This window comes from Python bivittatus, unplaced genomic scaffold, assembly GCF_059951505.1.
Source record: "Python bivittatus isolate LINGU-HERP-01145 unplaced genomic scaffold, Pbiv_v1 ctg000970_np1212, whole genome shotgun sequence".
Taxonomy (NCBI): Eukaryota; Metazoa; Chordata; class Lepidosauria; order Squamata; family Pythonidae; genus Python; species Python bivittatus.
This window is the reverse complement of record NW_028277121.1, coordinates 756,347-777,154: the sequence shown is the minus strand read 5'-3', so window position 1 is coordinate 777,154 and position 20,808 is coordinate 756,347. Positions and strand designations below refer to the sequence as shown.

Genomic DNA, 20,808 nt, shown 5'->3' with positions numbered 1-20,808 from the left:
AAAAATTTACTGTACCTGATAGCAGTAAAAATAGCAGTTCTTAGGAGAAGCAAGACTTACCCTATCAAATCCCATAGCACAAAGGTTTTCTATCTTCTTGGTATATTCTGGACTAGAAACTGGTGCTCCAGCATACACGTGTGCCCAAAGCCGAGCTGTCTGTTTAAACATTTCTGGATTCTGTTTGTACTATATCAAAGGGAAAGAAAAAACATATCGAAGTCTTGTGGACAATCCTGTAGCTAGCACAGAGAAATGAACGATACTCAGATTAAGGCCATCTCCTTCCTCAGGAGCTGTATGCAATTTCTTGCCATTCCGGCAAGAAAAAGCATTTCTTTCACTAGCTTGTTTCCTGTAGATTTTTAATGTCCCTCTCCCTGCAAAAAACAAACCAACCCTTGGAAACTGTAAGTGCATTTTCTAGGAGGAAAGAAAAAAAGTTGTACCTGATTGGCCACTACTGCATCTTGGGGATCATCTGGCTCTGCAGCTGCCAAGAGGGCTTGCAATGATAACAACACTGTTCTTAAAGTCATCGCCGCGGCCCTGAAAATACACGTTTGGAACAAGTTCACAAGGAATCGCCGTTGTTCCTAATACCACGCCATTAGCAAAAATAAAATTTATGTAGCATGCCCAACATGGATGCCAACAGGATGTTATTTACATAAATAACTTCTGATTACCTATTTAATACACTTTGTTTAGTACAGGACAAGATCATTATAGTATCCCACCTACCCATATTTTAAGTCAAAACCCAGGTTTTAATTTGAGCACTTCAGATCACTCGTGGGGCCTTCAGGAAATATTTCCCAGGGAGGGGATGATTTCCTCCAGCCTAGAATCTAGCAAGCTAGAACCCGCCTCCCTGGCCCACGGCTTTTGGGATGGAGAGATTATTCACCACTGAAACAGGCTCAGCCCGAAGGAGCTAGTGCTAAACTGTAACTACTCTTTATATATTGTACTAAGCTACCGGTTGCTTCACCATCTTTTACTGAATAAACCACAGCTGGCTAGACTTATTAAGCCATAAACCAAAGTTTACAAGTCATAATGGCTTGGTTCATGCAGCATGCTAAGCCAAACCCTACAGAGCACGTGGCTGCTTAGCATTCTAGGTGAAGTCAGGCTCCAGGCTATTGTCCACTGCTGCCAATCAAATTATGTGAACAAGCGTTCATGCTCCAAGCAACTATTACCAACAGGACACTCTGCTTGATATTAACTTGGCTAAACATTTTCTGTATACCAACTATCTACTTGATATTATAAGAAGATATTCCATGTTCCCTGCATATTAAAAAGTGCCTACTTCTACATTTTCTTTTTTTTCTCTCTTCCTATTCAAAATGAACTACCGTTATACTCTACATTCAATCATTGCTCTTACGAAAACGAGGGCAATCTGAATGGTAAAAGATACATTCAAGATTAGACTACTCAGGGCAGCTACACAAATCAAATCAAATCAATAGATTGTAACATGTACAGTGGGGCAAAAAAGTATTTAGTCAGCCACCAATTGTGCAAGTTCTCCCACTTAAAAAGATGAGAGAGGCCTGTAATTTTCAGCATAGGTATACCTCAACTATGAGAGACAAAATGGGGAAAAAAATCCAGAAAATCACATTGTCTGATTTTTAAAGAATTTATTTGCAAATCATGGTGGAAAATAAGTATTTGGTCAATATCAAAAGTTCATCTCAATACTTTGTTATATATCCTTTGTTGCCAATGACAGAGGTCAAACGTTTTCTGTAAGTCTTCACAAGGTTTTCACACACTGTTGCTGGTATTTTGGCCCATTCCTCCATGCAGATCTCCTCTAGAGCAGTGATGTTTTGGGGCTGTCGCTGGGCAACACGGACTTTCAACTCCCTCCCAAGGTTTTCCATGGGGTTGAGATCTGGAGACTGGCTAGGCCACTCCAGGACCTTGAAATGCTTCTTACGAAGCCACTCCTTCGTTGCCCGGGCGGTGTGCTTGGGATCATTGTCATGCTGAAAGACCCAGCCACGTTTCATCTTCAATGCCCTTGCTGATGGAAGGAGGTGTTCACTCAAAATCTCACGATACATGGCCCCATTCATTCTTTCCTTTACACGGATCAGTCGTCCTGGTCCCTTTGCAGAAAAACAGCCCCAAAGCATGATGTTTCCACCCCCATGCTTCACAGTAGGTATGGTGTTCTTTGGATGCAACTCAGCATTCTCTCTCCTCCAAACACGACGAGTTGAGTTTAGACCAAAACGTTCTACTTTGGTTTCATCTGACCATATGATATTCTCCCAATCCTCTTCTGGATCATCCAAATGCTCTCTAGCAAACTTCAGACGGGCCCGGACATGTACTGGCTTAAGCAGGGGGACACATCTGGCACTGCAGGATTTGAGTCCCTGGTGGCGTACTGTGTAACTGATGGTAGCCTTTGTTACTTTGGTCCCAGCTCTCTGCAGGTCATTCACTAGGTCCCCCCATGTGGTTCTGGGATTTTTGCTCACCGTTCTTGTGATCATTTTGACTCCACGGGGTGAGATCTTGCATGGAGCCCCAGATCAAGGGAGATTATCAGTGGTCTTGTATGTCTTCCATTTTCTAATTATTGCTCCCACAGTTGATTTCTTCACACCAAGCTGCTTGCCTATTGCAGATTCAGTCTTCCCAGCCTGGTGCAGGTCTACAATTTTGTTTCTGGTGTCCTTCGACAGCTCTTTGGTCTTGGCCATAGTGGAGTTTGGAGTGTGACTGTTTGAGGTTGTGGACAGGTGTCTTTTATACTGATAACAAGGTCAAACAGGTGCCATTACTACAGGTAACGAGTGGAGGACAGAGGAGCCTCTTAAAGAAGTAGTTACAGGTCTGTGAGAGCCAGACATCTTGCTTGTTTGTAGGTGACCAAATACTTATTTTCCACCATGATTTGCAAATAAATTCTTTAAAAATCAGACAATGTGATTTTCTGGATTTTTTTTTCTCATTTTGTCTCTCATAGTTAAGGTATACCTATGATGAAAATTACAGGCCTCTCTCATCTTTTTAAGTGGGAGAACTTGCACAATTGGTGGCTGACTAAATACTTTTTTGCCCCACTGTAATACAGAGCAGCACCCCTTTAAATTCATTTTCTGTAGTTCAGAAATGAACACTCAACTAAATCTCTGAATTTAGTAGTTCAGTTTAGATGTACTGCCAGAATTAAGTTTCATGAATGAAAATATTCCCACCATATATTTTTTTTTGGTCCTCTCAATGCTTCATTCCTGCATTTTATCACTTTTGCTAAGTGTAGTTTGTCATAAAACTCAAGAAATTATTATCAAAGCTACCTAAAAATCACAATTTAACCACTCTGAAAAACCATCTGGAGACTAGCAATAGCCAATTTGTGACTTCAGTTGTAATGGTAAACTATAGTTAATAAAACTAGCAAATGAAGGAACTTACAGAGGACCTTTTATATGGCAAAACCTTGGCTGACTTCAGTAATTTAGCTCAGATACTCAAATCAATAAATCCTACAGTTAATGGCCACTAGATTTTCTACTTTTCAATTAAATTATATAAGGAATTAAAAATAAAACTAAGAAATGTGTAGGACAAATCTATCAACCCTACTGACAATTAAAACCTAAGAAAGGATCACTGTTTCCCATGTCTACAGTACAGGTAGTCCTCAACTTACAACCACAACAGGGACTGGAAAATTTGTTGTTAAGCAGTGCAATTGTTAAGTAAGGCATCACACCCGATTCCACATTTTTGCAGTGGTTGTTAAATGAATCACATGGTTGCTAAGTGAATCACATGGTTCCCCATTGATTTTACTTGTCAGAAGCTGGCCGGGAAGGTCGCAAATGGTGATCATGTGATCCTGCAGCCATTGTAAATACATGCCGGTTGCCAAGCGCCCGAATTTTGTTCACGTGACCACAGGGATGCTGTGACAGTCCTAAGTACAAGGACTAGTCAGAAGTAACTTTTTTCAGCACCGTCGTAACTTTGGTCACTAAACAAATGGTTGTAAGTTGAGGACTACCTGTAGAGGGTTCTCGAATTATTTTTAGGATCTTCCAGAACATTGTATGGAACCTTACCACTGATCTTTTAGGATATCCAAACAAATAGCTCCAGTGACTGAGCTAATATTAGGATGCCATATTTTGGTGATAAACCGCACCTAGAACATAAGAGAAGTTGTTATGAAAATAGCTCCTACACAATGGATAAACTCCATACAGGACAATATTACAGTATTTTAATGGACAATGGCGGCTATTCCCACAAACAGTGATAATCTAACATTTGGGTTCTGCAGATTCAGAGTCAGAATCATATTTATTTTGAATACATATTCAGTTATGTGCTCCTACATACCAGAAATCTTCATCCAGATTTCTGAGGAAAGCTGCCCCAAGTTATTGGTTCATCTGCTCAATACTGTCAAGAGTAATATTTTTGCCCCTGAAGACTCCCTGTGACAAAAGAGATATGGCCGAGCACAGGCTGGTAAAGAGCAGAGCCCACCGCTACCTGCATACAAACGTGTCCATAGTCCCCTCATTCAGATTTTCTCACATGTACACAAATCCAGACTATCCTTACCTCCAATAGCTTGGGGAGGAGTGGAATCTTAAGGAGATGAAACCTAAACTCATCACATAATTCACCTTCTCAGCATAGGAAATACTTCCTTCTCCCTGCTCAAAAAGTTCTAAATCACTTCAATCTGTTGGGTTTTTTTTAACTTTTCAAAGAAAAGAGAAGAGAATTTGAGAACTAAAGAACTATCTTTTTGTCACTCTAACTTACTGCATTCCATTCCTTTGCTATTAATACTGTTCTTGAGAAGAACCAAGTATGGTGAAGGGTATAGCAAATTTTAGAATACAAGTTCTTGTGGCATTTTAGAGAGTAACTTTTAATTTCACATCAGGTTTTGTGAATGAAGTCCACTTAATCGGATGGATGAAGCACAGCAGCAATGGTGGGACTGTGGGGATTGCTAGAAAATGTATTGGACAGAGGGAGACAATCTTTAAATGCCGCAGGGAGCCCAGATGTGGTCTTCACTAAGTGACCTTCCTGAGTTTCAGTCATCTGTATTTGGAGTACTAAGGACTGAATTTGGTGGGATTGTGCATCATATTGTGTACTGTACCATCCAACTATGTAGGGCACTCAGTCTCATGAAGCTTCTTTTCTAAATGTGTTGCCATTTGTAAGAATTAAGTGAGAAGTATAGGTTCTCCAGATCATTTACAAATGCCCACATTAAGTTAAAGCTGGTATCCTGGTATTAGCTTTCACAATGCTGACACTGCCCACAGATAAGAATGTGGTAATTCTGTATGATAGTCTTTTTCTTTATTATTTGCAAACTGATATCACTGTTACAGGAAAAAAACCCCACACAATTACTTTGGCAATTACTACCGTTTTATCAGTAATCTATCTTGGCTTTTTTTAAAGTATCCAAGAAAATAAGTGTTTTCATCTATCGGTTCCAATGTTATTCCAATGATATCAGTTCCAATATTCTTAAACAAGTATATATACAATTTTCTACTATTACACTTGAACATTATAACAAGCAATCTCATTAAAATTTCTATTTAATTGAAATGACGTTAGTATAGGTTATCACACATAAAACAAAGGAGACAATGAATTATTTCTCCATAACACTGAAGTTTCATTGTATGTAAAGCATTTCATAAGCAGGGACTTTTGACAGAGTAGTATAAAAGGTAAGTTATTGTTTGGTCTGTATTCAGCTAGAAAGACCTTGGAGGGGGAGCCAGGACAAATAAACAGGACTGCATAAAAAGGTGTCAACTCTAGAGAAACAATCCAAAGAATTATTCATAACAATTATGTTCACCGTACCTTAGGAGGATTAAATGGATACGTTTCTGGAATTTTTATTTCTAATTGATATCTTCCTCCTATAAAAACCAGAACATATAACCACTAAATACTTTGCAGGCATTAGTTTATCACAGCATTGAATTTTAATTTAAGTCAATAAAATAGGATTTTAAAAGTTTGTTTTGGAGAAATAAGTAACACTTAACTTCAAACAGAAGGAAACCTTATATTAGCTTCTAAATTTGTGGTTCTAAGGCAGGATAGATTCCTTTTATAATATAGCTCGAAATTATACTGGTAGCCTTCCAGCGTATTTACCCCTACCATTATTCCTTTTACATAGTGTTTACTCAGTTTGCAATCCCTTTGGGGTGGAGATCCTTTAGAGCACCACTACAATAGCACAATAATTGTTCTTATTTATTCCTGTTGTCTTTTACTCACTAGAGAAGCTCTTGGCACATGGTACAATCTACTAAAAGCTACTAATAAAATACTTCAGTTGATTAAAAAAAGAGAAGCCCTTGTGAGATTATTCCAATATTCCAGTGACAATTTAGCAAGGAACAAACACAAATTTAAATGTAAATTGATGATGCCAAAAAACTACCTCCCCCAAATAACAGGCAAGGAGAATAAACAATTATTAGGAGTGGCAAATCTCCCAGGATCCCCTTATACAGTATTAGCACAAGAATAATCAGAGTTTCTCTGGAAAAGATTTAAAGATCTGAAGACACTAGGTATTTTTTTCTGAGATAAACCTCTCTTTTCTCCCATACATTGTTCCCTGTCCTCTACAATCCTTGTTGTCAAGTGCTTATCCCCCACACCCCAAACATTTCTCCCCTCCCCTGTAAAGTTACAACGGCAGTAGCACAAGAGCCTTTCAAGAATTAGAAATTGCCAAACTACCATGGCCTTCAAAAAAGACAGAAAGTGGAGGGAGAAGAAGAGAAGCCTCTGTTCTTGCCCTCACTTTTGCAGCTGTTAGACAGGAAGGGTGTTTGGGATAAGGAGATATGGGCAGGGATGGGCTCTGGATATGGGGGGGGACATTAGGTAATCCTCAAGGTTTTGATTTGATTTGATTTGAACCAGAGAAGTAGGATTTTACAATTTACTTCCTGTCTGGGTTGGCCTTTATGAGCCCTCAAAGTTTTTAGTAGACTCTGCCCAAGGATATTCAAGCTATTATGAATTTTATATATTTTGCATAGTTGAGGAACTTTTTTTAAAAAAAACACCTCAGTGTAAAGACAATGAATGGCAAAACCAAATTTCAGTTAAAGGAACTCCCTCCCCTCATTTTCTGCCCAACAATTTCATTAGGAGCCCTAGGAAAGAAAGACGAATTTGAGAAAACATTGCATGATGATACTGCCCACGTTAAGCAGAATGAAGACATTAAATTTAGCAGTAAGGAAGTGTAAGTTAACACATTTACGTCCTAGTAACAGACATTTTTGCTGCTGGGTGAGTACTGATCTATAAATTAAAAAAAAAAAAACATCTAGCAATCTGTACCAATCACAAGATGCCTCTAAGTCAAAATCACTTAACTGTAAAGGCAGCAAATACATCTTCTGAAAATCTTTTTATCAAGCATGGCAATTCTAGAAGAAATAACGAAGCATTCTTATTCCACTGCAATGCAAGACCCGTATGTACAATTGGGTCTTTTTATAAGTAAGGTTGAAATTCAAACTGAAAATATAGAATTCTGTAATGGCTGGAGGTGTTGAAGAAATGAGGATAAATGATTGGCTAGCATTGGATAAATCAGGAAAAAAATGACAGAGGACTTTTGTGGGGTTCAGGTTTTTGAAATTATGTATTTGGGGTATTTCTAGACCTTTTATGGAACAAATCTATATGTGAAGAATCTGGTTACAAACCATATGATGGATATATTCCTATTCTATCTGATGCTGACTGAAAGGTGTTTTCCTCAAAGAGGAATTCTCAATTATCTGTTATTTGAATAAAAGAAATCTCAATTGGTAAAGAATGTAATATTGGGTTAAGTAGGGGGAGAAGTCTCGTTCCAGACTGTCTTAGAAAAGTTCTGCAACTTCACTGAAAGTATGGCAGGTTCAATGAGAGTATTCAGTAGTTTTGCTATCTGAACCAAAATAGGCCTCTCCCAGAAAGAAAAGATGATACTGAAACCGAGAACCTGATCTCCAATCTGCCTATATCATGATAACTTTCCATTATTATATAATGCGTTTACGTTCCTCAAATGATGGAGACCACATACTAATAACAACGGTATTGAGCAAACAACAACTTTAACACTAATTATGTAAAAAGAATAGTAGTAATTAGCATGGTCTCAGTGGTTTTCCTTTGGTATACTGGACGGCTGTGATTCTGCCCTGCAATTCCAAGGGAAAACTCCTAGTATCCCTGAAAGGTTGATTGTGTTCCAGAAGTCTTAGGTCATCTTTTTGACAAGTGTTCTCAAGGGGATAATCATGGACCAGGAAGGACTTGGCAAGACCTGGACAATGGCACAGAAACAGGCAGACCAATCTGAGTGAAGAGGATGGAAGTTTGCTGAAAGTCCAGTGATCTTGCCCTCTTATATAAGCCTGTCCAAGTGAAGCAAAAGTCCTGAAGGAACTATTCTGAAGCACTTTTCTCTGTAGAACAGGGTGTTTAATTTGATGTATCTAACAAAGATGAAGCAACACCCACAAAATTTGATTAGGTAATTGCCTGCTTGAAAAAAGAAGACTATGATCATAGGCATCCAAACATGATAATGTGCTCTAGCAAAAATAGCACTTCTGAGATAAAAGGCAGTCTCTGAGTCATGGTTCCTTAGGCTATCCACAAAACAAATTAAAATTAAAAGCTATGCAAACTGACAGTCTACAAAGGCCAAGACAGAAAGAACATGAAAGGAAAAAATGGTTCACAAGTGACTTCCCTGAAAGCATAGCTCTACCAGTGAGAGGAAAATCCAGTGGGAACACTACAGCCATATTCCTTGAAGACATTCAAGCTTCCACCATCTGGCCTAACTACAGATGTTTTCTAGCTGGAGTCATGAACATAAGTACACAGCTTATATCAGCATACAGCCTATATGAGGGGCCTGCACAGAAACCACAACAAAGATGAAAAAACTTGAATTCAGATTACATTATTTTTGAGGGAAAACCAACTTAAGAGTCCCCCCAAAAAGAACAATATGAAACAACTGTTTTAAAAGGAGTTACACTGATGAAACAGTTTTCCACAGCTATTCACTATTCATTTTAAATGAACACCCAATGAAGGAAGAAGACTTGTACATTTGTGCTTTGACTTTAAAAAAGTGTTTTCCTTAAGGTACATTCTGCATTAACTACAGTGCCAAGCATTTGTCCTTTATATTTTTCAGAAATTACAGGACAGCTTTACATTAAGAAAACTACTTATTTAATATAAGCAGAAGAGACAGATCTAAATACACTTAAACTTTCTAAGTATTCACATGTCAGCAGATACCCACCAGCTGCTTGGAATTTTGTTGCTATGCTGTGTCAAGGAAGGGAAGGTGAGAAGAGAAAAAAGTGAGCTGAAAGACCTGTGAAACAGTTACATTTTCAATGCAAAAACTAAAGCCCTACACAGTTGATCCCCAAAATGGCAGCATCTTACATAAACCATTCTGAGTGCTATCTGGCATCAAATATTTTGGGCAGCTTTCTGCAACTTGGGAGTTCTCCAGAAGCATGGACCGACTCTCAGAATCCCCAGAGGGCTATTGCTGAGAATCTCAGAACTGAAATGCACGTATCCTGAGGATGCCCAGATAGCTGGTTTAGGGAAACAGAACACTGCAGTTCTGCCTGCCCTAGCTATTTTATTAATGTAAAACCTAATCCTTATGTAATTGTTTCATTGTGCAAATATCACCAAGGAATAACGATTGAATGCTGTTTTAAATATTTAGATATTTCACTGGTAAATTAAGCAAAGCTTCCACAAAAAGCAGACCATAAGAACTGTAAGAACTACAGATCAGCTTGAGTAGGTATGAAATATAAACCAGAAAGCAACTTTCAGTTATCCTATATGAATGACTAGCTTCAAGGTTATATTAAATATTTAAGTTTGCAAAGAACTTTCAAAATGAGACATATTGTACTTTTCTTATGAACTTTAAAAATTAACAAGATTTGAAATTTTTAGATTTACAGAAAAAAATTACTTGCCTTCATATGGTGTGTCCGGAGGTCCTGCTATTTCTCCTCTTAGTTCTGTAAAATTTTCATCTACAAGATCTACTTTAATTTGATTTTTGCTTGTCTTAAAAATAAAACAGAAAAAAGACAGTTAGAGATTTACTATTAATTAGATTGTTTTTTCACCTAAATTTAGAAAAGTGAATTTGCCATACAAGTTTGTTTTAATACTTGATATTCAATTTCAAATTTGAGCCAATAAAAGTCCAATCCTTTACAATTCTGAAATTATATTTCTGCAGTATTAAAATTAGTTTGGGGTCAAACTAAAATACTACATTCCCTTTATTAAATTAACCAAATCTTCTTATGGGTCAAGCTGTTTAAAGCTCACATAACAATGGGATTGTTATGTAGCCTAATTGTGTGTAGGGCTAACATCATGCTTTTTAAACAGCAACTGACAATTTTGATTAATATGTACTCTAGATGCATTGTGATAAAAAAATGACTTTAAATATATCCCAGTTAAGGATGGATTACATTTTTTTTTCATTCGTCATGTTTACTATAATGTAATCACATTCTAAAATAGCTTAAAATTTGTTTTATTTATAGCCCACTTTTCATACAAAACCATATACAGTGGGGCAAAAAAGTATTTAGTCAGCCACCAATTGTGCAAGTTCTCCCACTTAAAAAGATGAGAGAGGCCTGTAATTTTCAGCATAGGTATACCTCAACTATGAGAGACAAAATGGGGAAAAAAATCCAGAAAATCACATTGTCTGATTTTTAAAGAATTTATTTGCAAATCATGGTGGAAAATAAGTATTTGGTCAATATCAAAAGTTCATCTCAATACTTTGTTATATATTCTTTGTTGCCAATGACAGAGGTCAAACGTTTTCTGTAAGTCTTCACAAGGTTTTCACACACTGTTGCTGGTATTTTGGCCCATTCCTCCATGCAGATCTCCTCTAGAGCAGTGATGTTTTGGGGCTGTCGCTGGGCAACACGGACTTTCAACTCCCTCCCAAGGTTTTCCATGGGGTTGAGATCTGGAGACTGGCTAGGCCACTCCAGGACCTTGAAATGCTTCTTACGAAGCCACTCCTTCGTTGCCCGGGCGGTGTGCTTGGGATCATTGTCATGCTGAAAGACCCAGCCACGTTTCATCTTCAATGCCCTTGCTGATGGAAGGAGGTGTTCACTCAAAATCTCACGATACATGGCCCCATTCATTCTTTCCTTTACACGGATCAGTCGTCCTGGTCCCTTTGCAGAAAAACAGCCCCAAAGCATGATGTTTCCACCCCCATGCTTCACAGTAGGTATGGTGTTCTTTGGATGCAACTCAGCATTCTCTCTCCTCCAAACACGACGAGTTGAGTTTAGACCAAAACGTTCTACTTTGGTTTCATCTGACCATATGATATTCTCCCAATCCTCTTCTGGATCATCCAAATGCTCTCTAGCAAACTTCAGACGGGCCCGGACATGTACTGGCTTAAGCAGGGGGACACATCTGGCACTGCAGGATTTGAGTCCCTGGTGGCGTAGTGTGTAACTGATGGTAGCCTTTGTTACTTTGGTCCCAGCTCTCTGCAGGTCATTCACTAGGTCCCCCCATGTGGTTCTGGGATTTTTGCTCACCGTTCTTGTGATCATTTTGACTCCACGGGGTGAGATCTTGCATGGAGCCCCAGATCAAGGGAGATTATCAGTGGTCTTGTATGTCTTCCATTTTCTAATTATTGCTCCCACAGTTGATTTCTTCACACCAAGCTGCTTGCCTATTGCAGATTCAGTCTTCCCAGCCTGGTGCAGGTCTACAATTTTGTTTCTGGTGTCCTTCGACAGCTCTTTGGTCTTGGCCATAGTGGAGTTTGGAGTGTGACTGTTTGAGGTTGTGGACAGGTGTCTTTTATACTGATAACAAGGTCAAACAGGTGCCATTACTACAGGTAATGAGTGGAGGACAGAGGAGCCTCTTAAAGAAGTAGTTACAGGTCTGTGAGAGCCAGACATCTTGCTTGTTTGTAGGTGACCAAATACTTATTTTCCACCATGATTTGCAAATAAATTCTTTAAAAATCAGACAATGTGATTTTCTGGATTTTTTTTTCTCATTTTGTCTCTCATAGTTGAGGTATACCTATGATGAAAATTACAGGCCTCTCTCATCTTTTTAAGTGGGAGAACTTGCGCAATTGGTGGCTGACTAAATACTTTTTTGCCCCACTGTATAACCATATAACACATATATTCTTCCCTGCAACAATCCTGTGAGGTAGGTTGAACTGTGAGAAGTTGACTGGTCAGGTCACCCAGTGACCTTCTGGATCTCCCCAGTTCCAATTCAACACTTTAAGTACTACAACACATTGGATCTCCATTTTTATTCTACAGAGCAAGACTGATTATTCTTTTAGAAAGAAAGGATAGACGTGGCAGTTAGGTTTCCATCATATATAAATATTGATATGCATACACGTTTTCATAATAATTTTTTAGCTTAATACAATGTATATGCAGATACACACCAAGAATCACTCATCTCTTAACTACACACACACACACAGCCTTTTTATAACTCGTGTGTATATGTGTTTGTGTGTGTGTGTATAAAAAAAACCATATACATACATACATACATACATACATACATATCAATCAGTGTCTGCGATGGAGGAGAACAGGGAATAGATGGGAAGTAGAAAATGCATTTATGGCAAGGAACATCACAATCTGACACAATCAAACCCACATTTGCTTTACTGTCTCTTAAAAGGGCAACCATGTACATTCAGAAGTTACTTATAAACTAGCACATTCAAGGTATAATTCCAAGTACATACTATACTGTCATGAGAGTTTGGAACAAGAGTACACTTTGTTGTTGGTTAAAGGACTTTGAGAAGTTTGATGTTTCTTCCAATAAGTCTACCATTTGGCCATGGACAACTATTATCATAGTTCTAATTCACTGCTTATAATTTTTAATTGGCATATATAGTCCATTTAAAGAAAGAGAGAAAAGGGACAAGGTTATATAAGTAAAGTTCATGTTGCATTTACTTAAGGTCCATTTTTATTTATTTTATTATAATTATTTAAAATATGTATACAGTATCCTATTTAAAAAAAAAAACTCAAACCAGTAGAGTTATAAAAAGGCATAGATACTGAGGGATCATACCAAAGGCTTCACTGTCAAAGTACCCATCATGCAGTAATACAGGTATTTGCACTAGTCCTAACAGACAAGCTACTACACAGAATGACCCCCAAAAAACAGCTTGAGGAACCTACTTTTCCTTAGGAAAAAAATCTATACAATAAAAACAATACATCCTGAGCTTTACAGAGAATAGACTGTTATCCACTGTCCACACAGATGATGTCTCAAATTACTTCATTTCAGAATTTTTTCTTAGGAAAAAGCAAAATAGCAATGCCCACTGAGTCTTCTGCAATTTACTAGCAGAGCTAGGAGAATAGCAACGTTAATCTGCTGTAATAGCAGCTACCCCCAAATAGAAATACCAGCAGTTATTGATTTTAATGATCACTGCCAAAAAACTATAGTGTGGACATCAGACTTAAGGAGATCATAATTCAAATCTAAATTCAGCCATAAAGTTCATTAAATGACCCTGGACTGGTCACAGACTCAGCCCAACACAGCTTGCGAATAAAACTGGAGATGACAGAGCATGCAAACTACTCTAAATGTGGTAAATGATACGTGGAATAAAATACAGAATGAGGGGAATACAACAAATCAGGTGCCCTTAATACACTACTAATGTTATTGTTTTACAACAGTTAATTTTTAAACTTGTAATTATATTAGTATTAAATCTGCTGAAAATTATCCTTGTATTTTTAATATAAGTGCTTTGAACAAATGTTGTCATACATTTTAGTCAGTTAACTAAAAATTGGATCTAAGTTCCATATGAGAAATTCAACTCATAAGACACATGAAGGAAGAATGGGAAGGACATTGGCAATAATTTTTCCTTCTCCTGAAGCTCCCTGAAATGTTGCTCTGGGGTCATTATTAAATGAAATAATGCAAAGCATGTGGAACTGTAGAGGGGATTGTGTAAATAACCTCCCCAACATACTGTAGATTTCCATCACTGTACTGTAGTTGGAAGACTTTCTTCCATCATGAAAAACAAGCTCTGGATTCAACCAAGAGGCATCCCCTCCCCTACCCCCTTTCAGTCTCTTTACATTGGTCAAATACCCAATTCTAGTTGATACACCTAGAAAATGTTTCAGGGCACAGTACTCCTTACCAGCTGGAAAACAACAGTGGAGATACAAAGCCATGTAAACCACATGGTTGCTGCTGCTGCTAGCAATTTCCAGCCTAAGCTTTTGATATGAGGAGTATCAACATGCTTCTCATTCGCAGAATAATTGGGCAATAGTTACTGGGCCCTCCCTTGATCCCTGATCACTCTCTAGTAATAGATGTCTCCTAACACCACTGTAATTACAGCACATCTATAGTTGCACTGGCTGGGGAATTCTGGGAGTTGAAGCCCATACGTCTTCAAGCGGCCAAGGTTGAGAAATACTGGCCTATACCATATCTTCGTGATTTCACTAGCACATCAAGGCTATAATCCTATTACGCAATCACTGAAATTCAGTAAAGTATATTTTAAATAATATATGGCATGGCATTCTGTTGATGGGAACGTATCATATTATCACTTATTCCTGAGCTGACAGGTTAACATGAAAAATCAGAAATCAAATGAAGGGGCTCTTACATCCCAACATTCTTCTGTCAGCATACCCTTAAAAATAGCATTTTATACTGGTGTTAGCCATTCATATTGACCAGGGTTTTTAACAGTATTGTAATCATAGGAAGAAACCATTCTCATACAGTCCTGGTAACATAAATGCAAGCCTACATAAAACAGCAAATCCCAGTAGCTCCAAATTTATGAATTCTACATAGTAGAGGCTGATACATGGAAGGGCTTAAAAATAATTTGCATGCAAACTGGATTGCATTTCTTAAAAGAATCGTTCATCCAAGCAGGTTTTCCTAGACAAGATTTAGTAGCTTATATTTATTTAGAACTTACAATGCTTCTATAACATGTACTATATGGGTCAGTCGTGACAGAATTCCATATTTCATATGGTATCTGGGAACATTTTGCTGCCTTGTCGTACCCTGCCCTCTGGTATCTCTTCTGCCCACTCACCTCAGCAAAGTTTCTGCTTAACTTACAAACTAGTTTTTCAAGACATGTTAATGGAAGTGTGATTTTCTTTAAATAAACTATATCATATTCATGTCTGTCTTGCAACATAACAGGCAAACTTATTTGTAGGATAAAAAATTTCAGAAATCCTCGATCAACCCCATCTAAACAATTTTTTGAAGTGTTTATATTTCCCTTCACTACACTTCACTGGTTTTTCTCAAATATGAAATTAATTTCATTTATGAAACACAATTTGTGCAGTATAAAAGAACACACTATTCCTAATCCATAGACAAAATACCTTTAGTATAAGCTAACTGACCTTCTACAAAGTTGCAATGATTCTGTGAAACTTCAGTTAGCCTAATTAATATATTGTGTCTATAAATTTTGGATGTTTTTCTCATGGGCAATACAGTTATTAATGCTTAATTCTGTTAAGATTCTTAGTTCTTCCTCATAATTACAGTTAGATTTTATTTGGAATAGGATACGCTATCTTTGAAACTTACATTGAACTCCTCAAACTACTCAAATATAATGAATTGGTATTTTTAAAGATCCATATTCTTTAATGTGTCTCAACAGGCAGAAGTATCTAACCAACATGATTTGGGCTTGGAAGCTAAACAGGGTTAGGGTTGGTTAGTATTTTGATAGAGCAACAGGGAATTTCAAGGCTATAGGCCATGCTAGTAAGTGAAGGAACTTACTGAAGAAAAGAACGGCAAATTAACTTTATGGGTGCATCCATGTAGTCCTCAAAAGTCAAGCTTAACTTTAGTATGTCTTCATATTTATCTTTTAACATAATAACAACTTCTAATTATAACTATTACAAAACATTTTCAAACAGTGGCAGCAGCAATCAGGTTATATATTCCACTGTTCTCTGCCTTTCAACATCATTTGGGCTATTTTGCTCCATATGTAAACCAAAAGCAGAAGAACAAGATGATTCACCAATATCTACTTCACTAGGCATTTCATACAGTACATAATATACTTTAAGAAAAATTATGATGGTATTTTGGTGAAAGCAGAGCTACCCTACATCATGTAAAAGTGTCTGGCTTCTGAATTTTTTTAACAAAATTGTTTGAAGGGAAAAACATGCAAGGAAAAAGGAGTAAGTAATTTCTCCTGAAATTTTAACTGTGTTTATAACGGAGTTTTATTTGTCTATAAAAGGTACAAATTTAGGTATGCTTTGCTCTCATCTCTATATCCTAAACTGGACAATGAATTCTACTTGTGGCTGAAAGAATCGTGTATTAGTGAAGAGTGGGAAAACCGCAAATTCTCTCTTGAAAACTCTTCACAGATAGAAAGAAGTTAAATGTGAGCCTAAATCTCATTGGTCACTAAGTGAGCTTAACTGAAGATGGAAATCCTCCTGATTAGCCAGTCTTCCTTTGGGATTCAAACCTCCCTATCGTTTTTGAGTCATCTAATACAAGCATGGGCTGCTTGTTTACGTCATGCATACCTTTGTGACTGTCCCTAATTATATCTGACTTGTTTACATGGATATTTGAAAAAGTAATGACATGTTTATTTCTACATAATATAATTTTTTGGATTGTATTACTTTTCATAAGACATATAAATATATTTGCTTTGGTAATTTAATCTCCCACAGTTACACACGTACAATAAATCAACTACCAATGTATCTACTAGTTACAGTTCAGGAATTACTTAAGTTTCCTATGGGTTTTGGAAATGAAGAGCAGAACTATACTTAGGTTATGGTGCAAACCATTAAACTGCTTTTGTTGCTACTGAAACAAGGAGAAAGATTCCCAGTGTCCTTTGGTGCTTGGCAAAATGACCTCAATTTATAACAATTTCCTTGTTAAACTGGTTAAACTGTTTTAAAGATGTTTCAATAATTTTAAAAATGATTTAAAACAACAATTTTATAAATAAAACCCTATATTACTCATTTCATTTTGAATATTTCCAGTAAGTTGTTTTTATGTGGCTAGCCTATACCCTCTGCACTTTTTCCATCTTAGCATGGGGTCTATCTTACTGCAAATGTTACTGTATAAAATAATGTTGTTAAACAAGTCACCCTGGTTCAGTACAACTAATTTACTGCTCAGTAGTCCAGCGGCCTTTAATAGATTTAGCCCTGTAATCTTTACAAATACATATCTGGCAGCGTGCATCGGCAAATGCTAGGTTCTTTTTTTCCACTCGGGAAGAACGAGAATGAAGGCTTAAAGAATCCAGTAGCAACAAAATGTACTCCTCTTCCATTTGTAATGGAGGTTCCTACCCTCCAAAAATCAAGGGTAACAGTACTCCGCATGTTATAGCTACACGGTAGGTAAATATCTTTTAAAATTGCCGATTGTGAAAAAAATAAAATTTAATGAAACATTATTTTCTGCAGTTATTTATAGCCTCCATTGAACTACACCTCAAAGTCCAGATTCAATCATTTTTCTTCTTCCACCTGCTTTAGAAATGCACTGAGCAAACACACCAATCAGCATATACACTCATTTAGAGTCTTATCTTGTTATCTCCATGCAACCCTCAAGTTCCTAGGGCAGACTTTCTGCTTTCAATTGTTAAAACGAACGTCCATGCATTTATTTAAAAATCTGCATGGTGAAATTTCCAATTTCCAAACCTTGACTGAGTAAACTTTGAACAAAACTCCACTGCCATCTGTATCATTTGCATATTTGTATCATTAAGCAAAGTGTGCCCTTTGCATCCATTTACATCATTTGTGTGATGCATATTACATGAAGATACACTTACATCACCACATAATTTGCATCATCACAATCACCTACGTTCAAAGTCGGTTAGCCTTTTTGATGCTGACCTGTCTTTGTCAAAATGAACTACACAACCCCATAATACTAGCTGCAGAGACCTTTCTTTATTCTTTGTGGCCTTCCCTCTAAAATCACTTACATTAGCAGAGACAGTGAATATGTTTTTTTCACATTTATTTTAATTCACATTTTATTGGGATGTTTTCACTCTATAATGTAGTGGAAATTGTTGTATGCTGCATCTGTTTATTGCTCACTTACAAGTCCCACCAACACTTCCTACTAATCGCACTGTCAAAGGCTGATGGAAGATCCATCCCATCGGAATCTGGAGACTACAACGTGCCCCACCCAGACTTAAAATTTCTAGCTATTAACACTACTGTAAACTGCCTTGAGAACACGTGGTTTTAAAAGCAACCTGTAAACACTTAAAAATGACAAGAACAAAAAACAGCTTGAGAAACCTTGGTGAAATTAATAGCTGTGTGCAAGAAAATGTGAGTCCATTAAGAGGGTGTGTACATGCCAGCCAAGCTGCTAACAGATAGCTTTTGCTGAAAATAAGCAGCACAGGCTTTTCCCAAGATGAATTCTGAAGAAAAAGAACATATTTCATTGCCTTTCTCAGCGAGTATGCAGCTAAGATTATGGACATTTGGGCATTACCGTTTTTTTTGCAGACCCATCTATCTTATCACCTGAATTGCCTTTCTAGCTGTCTGCCTATCTCACTCGATCCAAGGGCCATATGACTCCAAATGCCTCAGAGACGGCAGTCAAAGTTCCCACCAAAGTTGCCACCAAATTCTAATTTCTAATATGACAGATGGAAAATGTATTCAATACATGGAAAGGAATTATCTTGACTGTATTTAAATTTTAATATGAATGAAATGAAATCAATTTGAGTTTCTACCCTCATTCTATTTGGGAAATGCTCTGCAAACCATGCATTTCTGACCTATTCTATTGTGAAGTGTGTTTACGTGGAAGTGCAGCATAAAGCATCTATTTCTTATGGATCTACCTACAGATTTATTCTTTGGCGATTTGTTACAAAAACACAATCACATTTGCATTTAGTTTGCAAATACAGTTTTCCCAGTCACTCCCTGTGTACTATTTCTTCGTGAACACTGAAGCGCGCAGTCAAGGAAGATTCTGCACAATAATTTTTTTGTACATGACAAGTCAATGCCACATCACTTTACAGCAGATTGATGAACACTAAGAAGACTTACCGTATTTTTCCGACAATAAGACGCCCCCATGTACAAGACGCCCCCCACTTTTCCAGCCCAAAATTAAAAAATCAGTATTTTAAAGATAGTGCAGAACACATTTTTATTTAGTAATTAGTTAACATTTACCTGGTACACTCGGTGGGAGGAGGTCCAAACCGTCTCTCTGCAGCTCTATTTCCAGGCTCTTTTGCATAACTGATTCCATTCAAGCACGAGTAAAACTGCAGATAGCTTGTCTCTGCAAACAGCCTTCCTCCAATTGGCTTGTTCAGCATCAGCTGACGTCAGTTACATCAGGCTCGTGATTGGAGGAAGTCTGTTGGGGAGACAAGCTATTTCACTCGTGATTGGAGGCTAGCAGTAGGAAGGAGCCTCTCTGCAGAAACAAAGTTTGGCAGTTTTGCAACCACGATTCTCGGCTGACTTCCTTGAATAAGACGCCCTTCAGTTTTTAGGGTAAGGATCTTAGAAAAAAGTATCGTCTTATAGTCGGAAAAATACGGTACATGTCAATTCCAAAATAACTACCTGTAAATACAGGAATGTTTATTCTTAGGACAAGTGGTATGAGGCAGCAGCCAAAAATATACAGTAATCCAAAGAGAGGTAAAAGTTCTTAATTCTATTTATTTTTATGCTAACAGTGAGAAATACTTTAAACCAGCTTCTGTATTGCAAGGGCAACTTTCGCCATTTTCTTCTTTCAAAGTAGGAAACTTGCTTTTTCAGAATTTTGTATTTGATATCAAATCCATCACCAAAGAATAAATCTGTAGGTAGGAAGAACGCAATTTTATATCTGCATTTTGCTAACAAAAAGAATATGAGGGAAACAACTCTTGCTCACTTTCTCAACAATAAGTACCTAATATTTTCACCTTTGACAGTTTTCTCTACAACCTATAACATTTAAGATGAGTGCTTGCAGATTGCCTATTTTACTTTTAATATAATTGTTTACTGAAAATAATTTTATGACCTTGAAATGACTGTATCTTCTGCAGAGACAAGATTTGCTAGGATTAATCCATTCGTTTCACCTTTATAACATTTTACATACATTTTCAGTTGATTTGAACTTGAATCCTTGATGTTCCTTAAAAGCTCTATACTATATAGCTGTCGATCTTCTAACATAGTTCACATAGGCTGCAGATTTCTATCACACCATGATGATTCTGCTGTCCCCACACTTTTCGCAACTGAATCACCAGGACCACAGAATAGCCTCTCCAAAGAAATTTGACAGAACACACTTTTGCCTCCTTTATTCTAGTATTCTCCCCAGATTTTTTTTATTCTACAATCATATTTGTGATATTGCATAATGTTACTTTTAATGACTTGTTTCTGTTACCCTTTATTTCATTTTTTTCATAGAAAGGTAAGTTACCATTAAAACAAACAAACAAACAAACAAATAAATGTATCTATCGAGTGTATTGTAATGTCAGCC

General features: G+C 37.2%; 1 protein-coding gene across 1 annotated transcript in view; it reads right to left on the bottom strand.

Annotated features, from left to right (window-relative positions):
- UBE2K (ubiquitin conjugating enzyme E2 K) overlaps positions 1–20,808 on the bottom strand; it is a 32,133-nt gene that overhangs the window by 3,472 nt on the left and 7,853 nt on the right. Inside the window, exons 2-6 of the mRNA XM_088131217.1 lie at positions 10,089–10,182; positions 5,896–5,954; positions 4,104–4,186; positions 450–549; positions 61–189 (exon numbers count right to left, since the gene is read on the bottom strand). Of these exons, the coding sequence (XP_087987343.1) occupies positions 61–189; positions 450–549; positions 4,104–4,186; positions 5,896–5,954; positions 10,089–10,182 (465 nt within the window). The remainder of the gene's footprint in view (positions 1–60; positions 190–449; positions 550–4,103; positions 4,187–5,895; positions 5,955–10,088; positions 10,183–20,808) is intronic.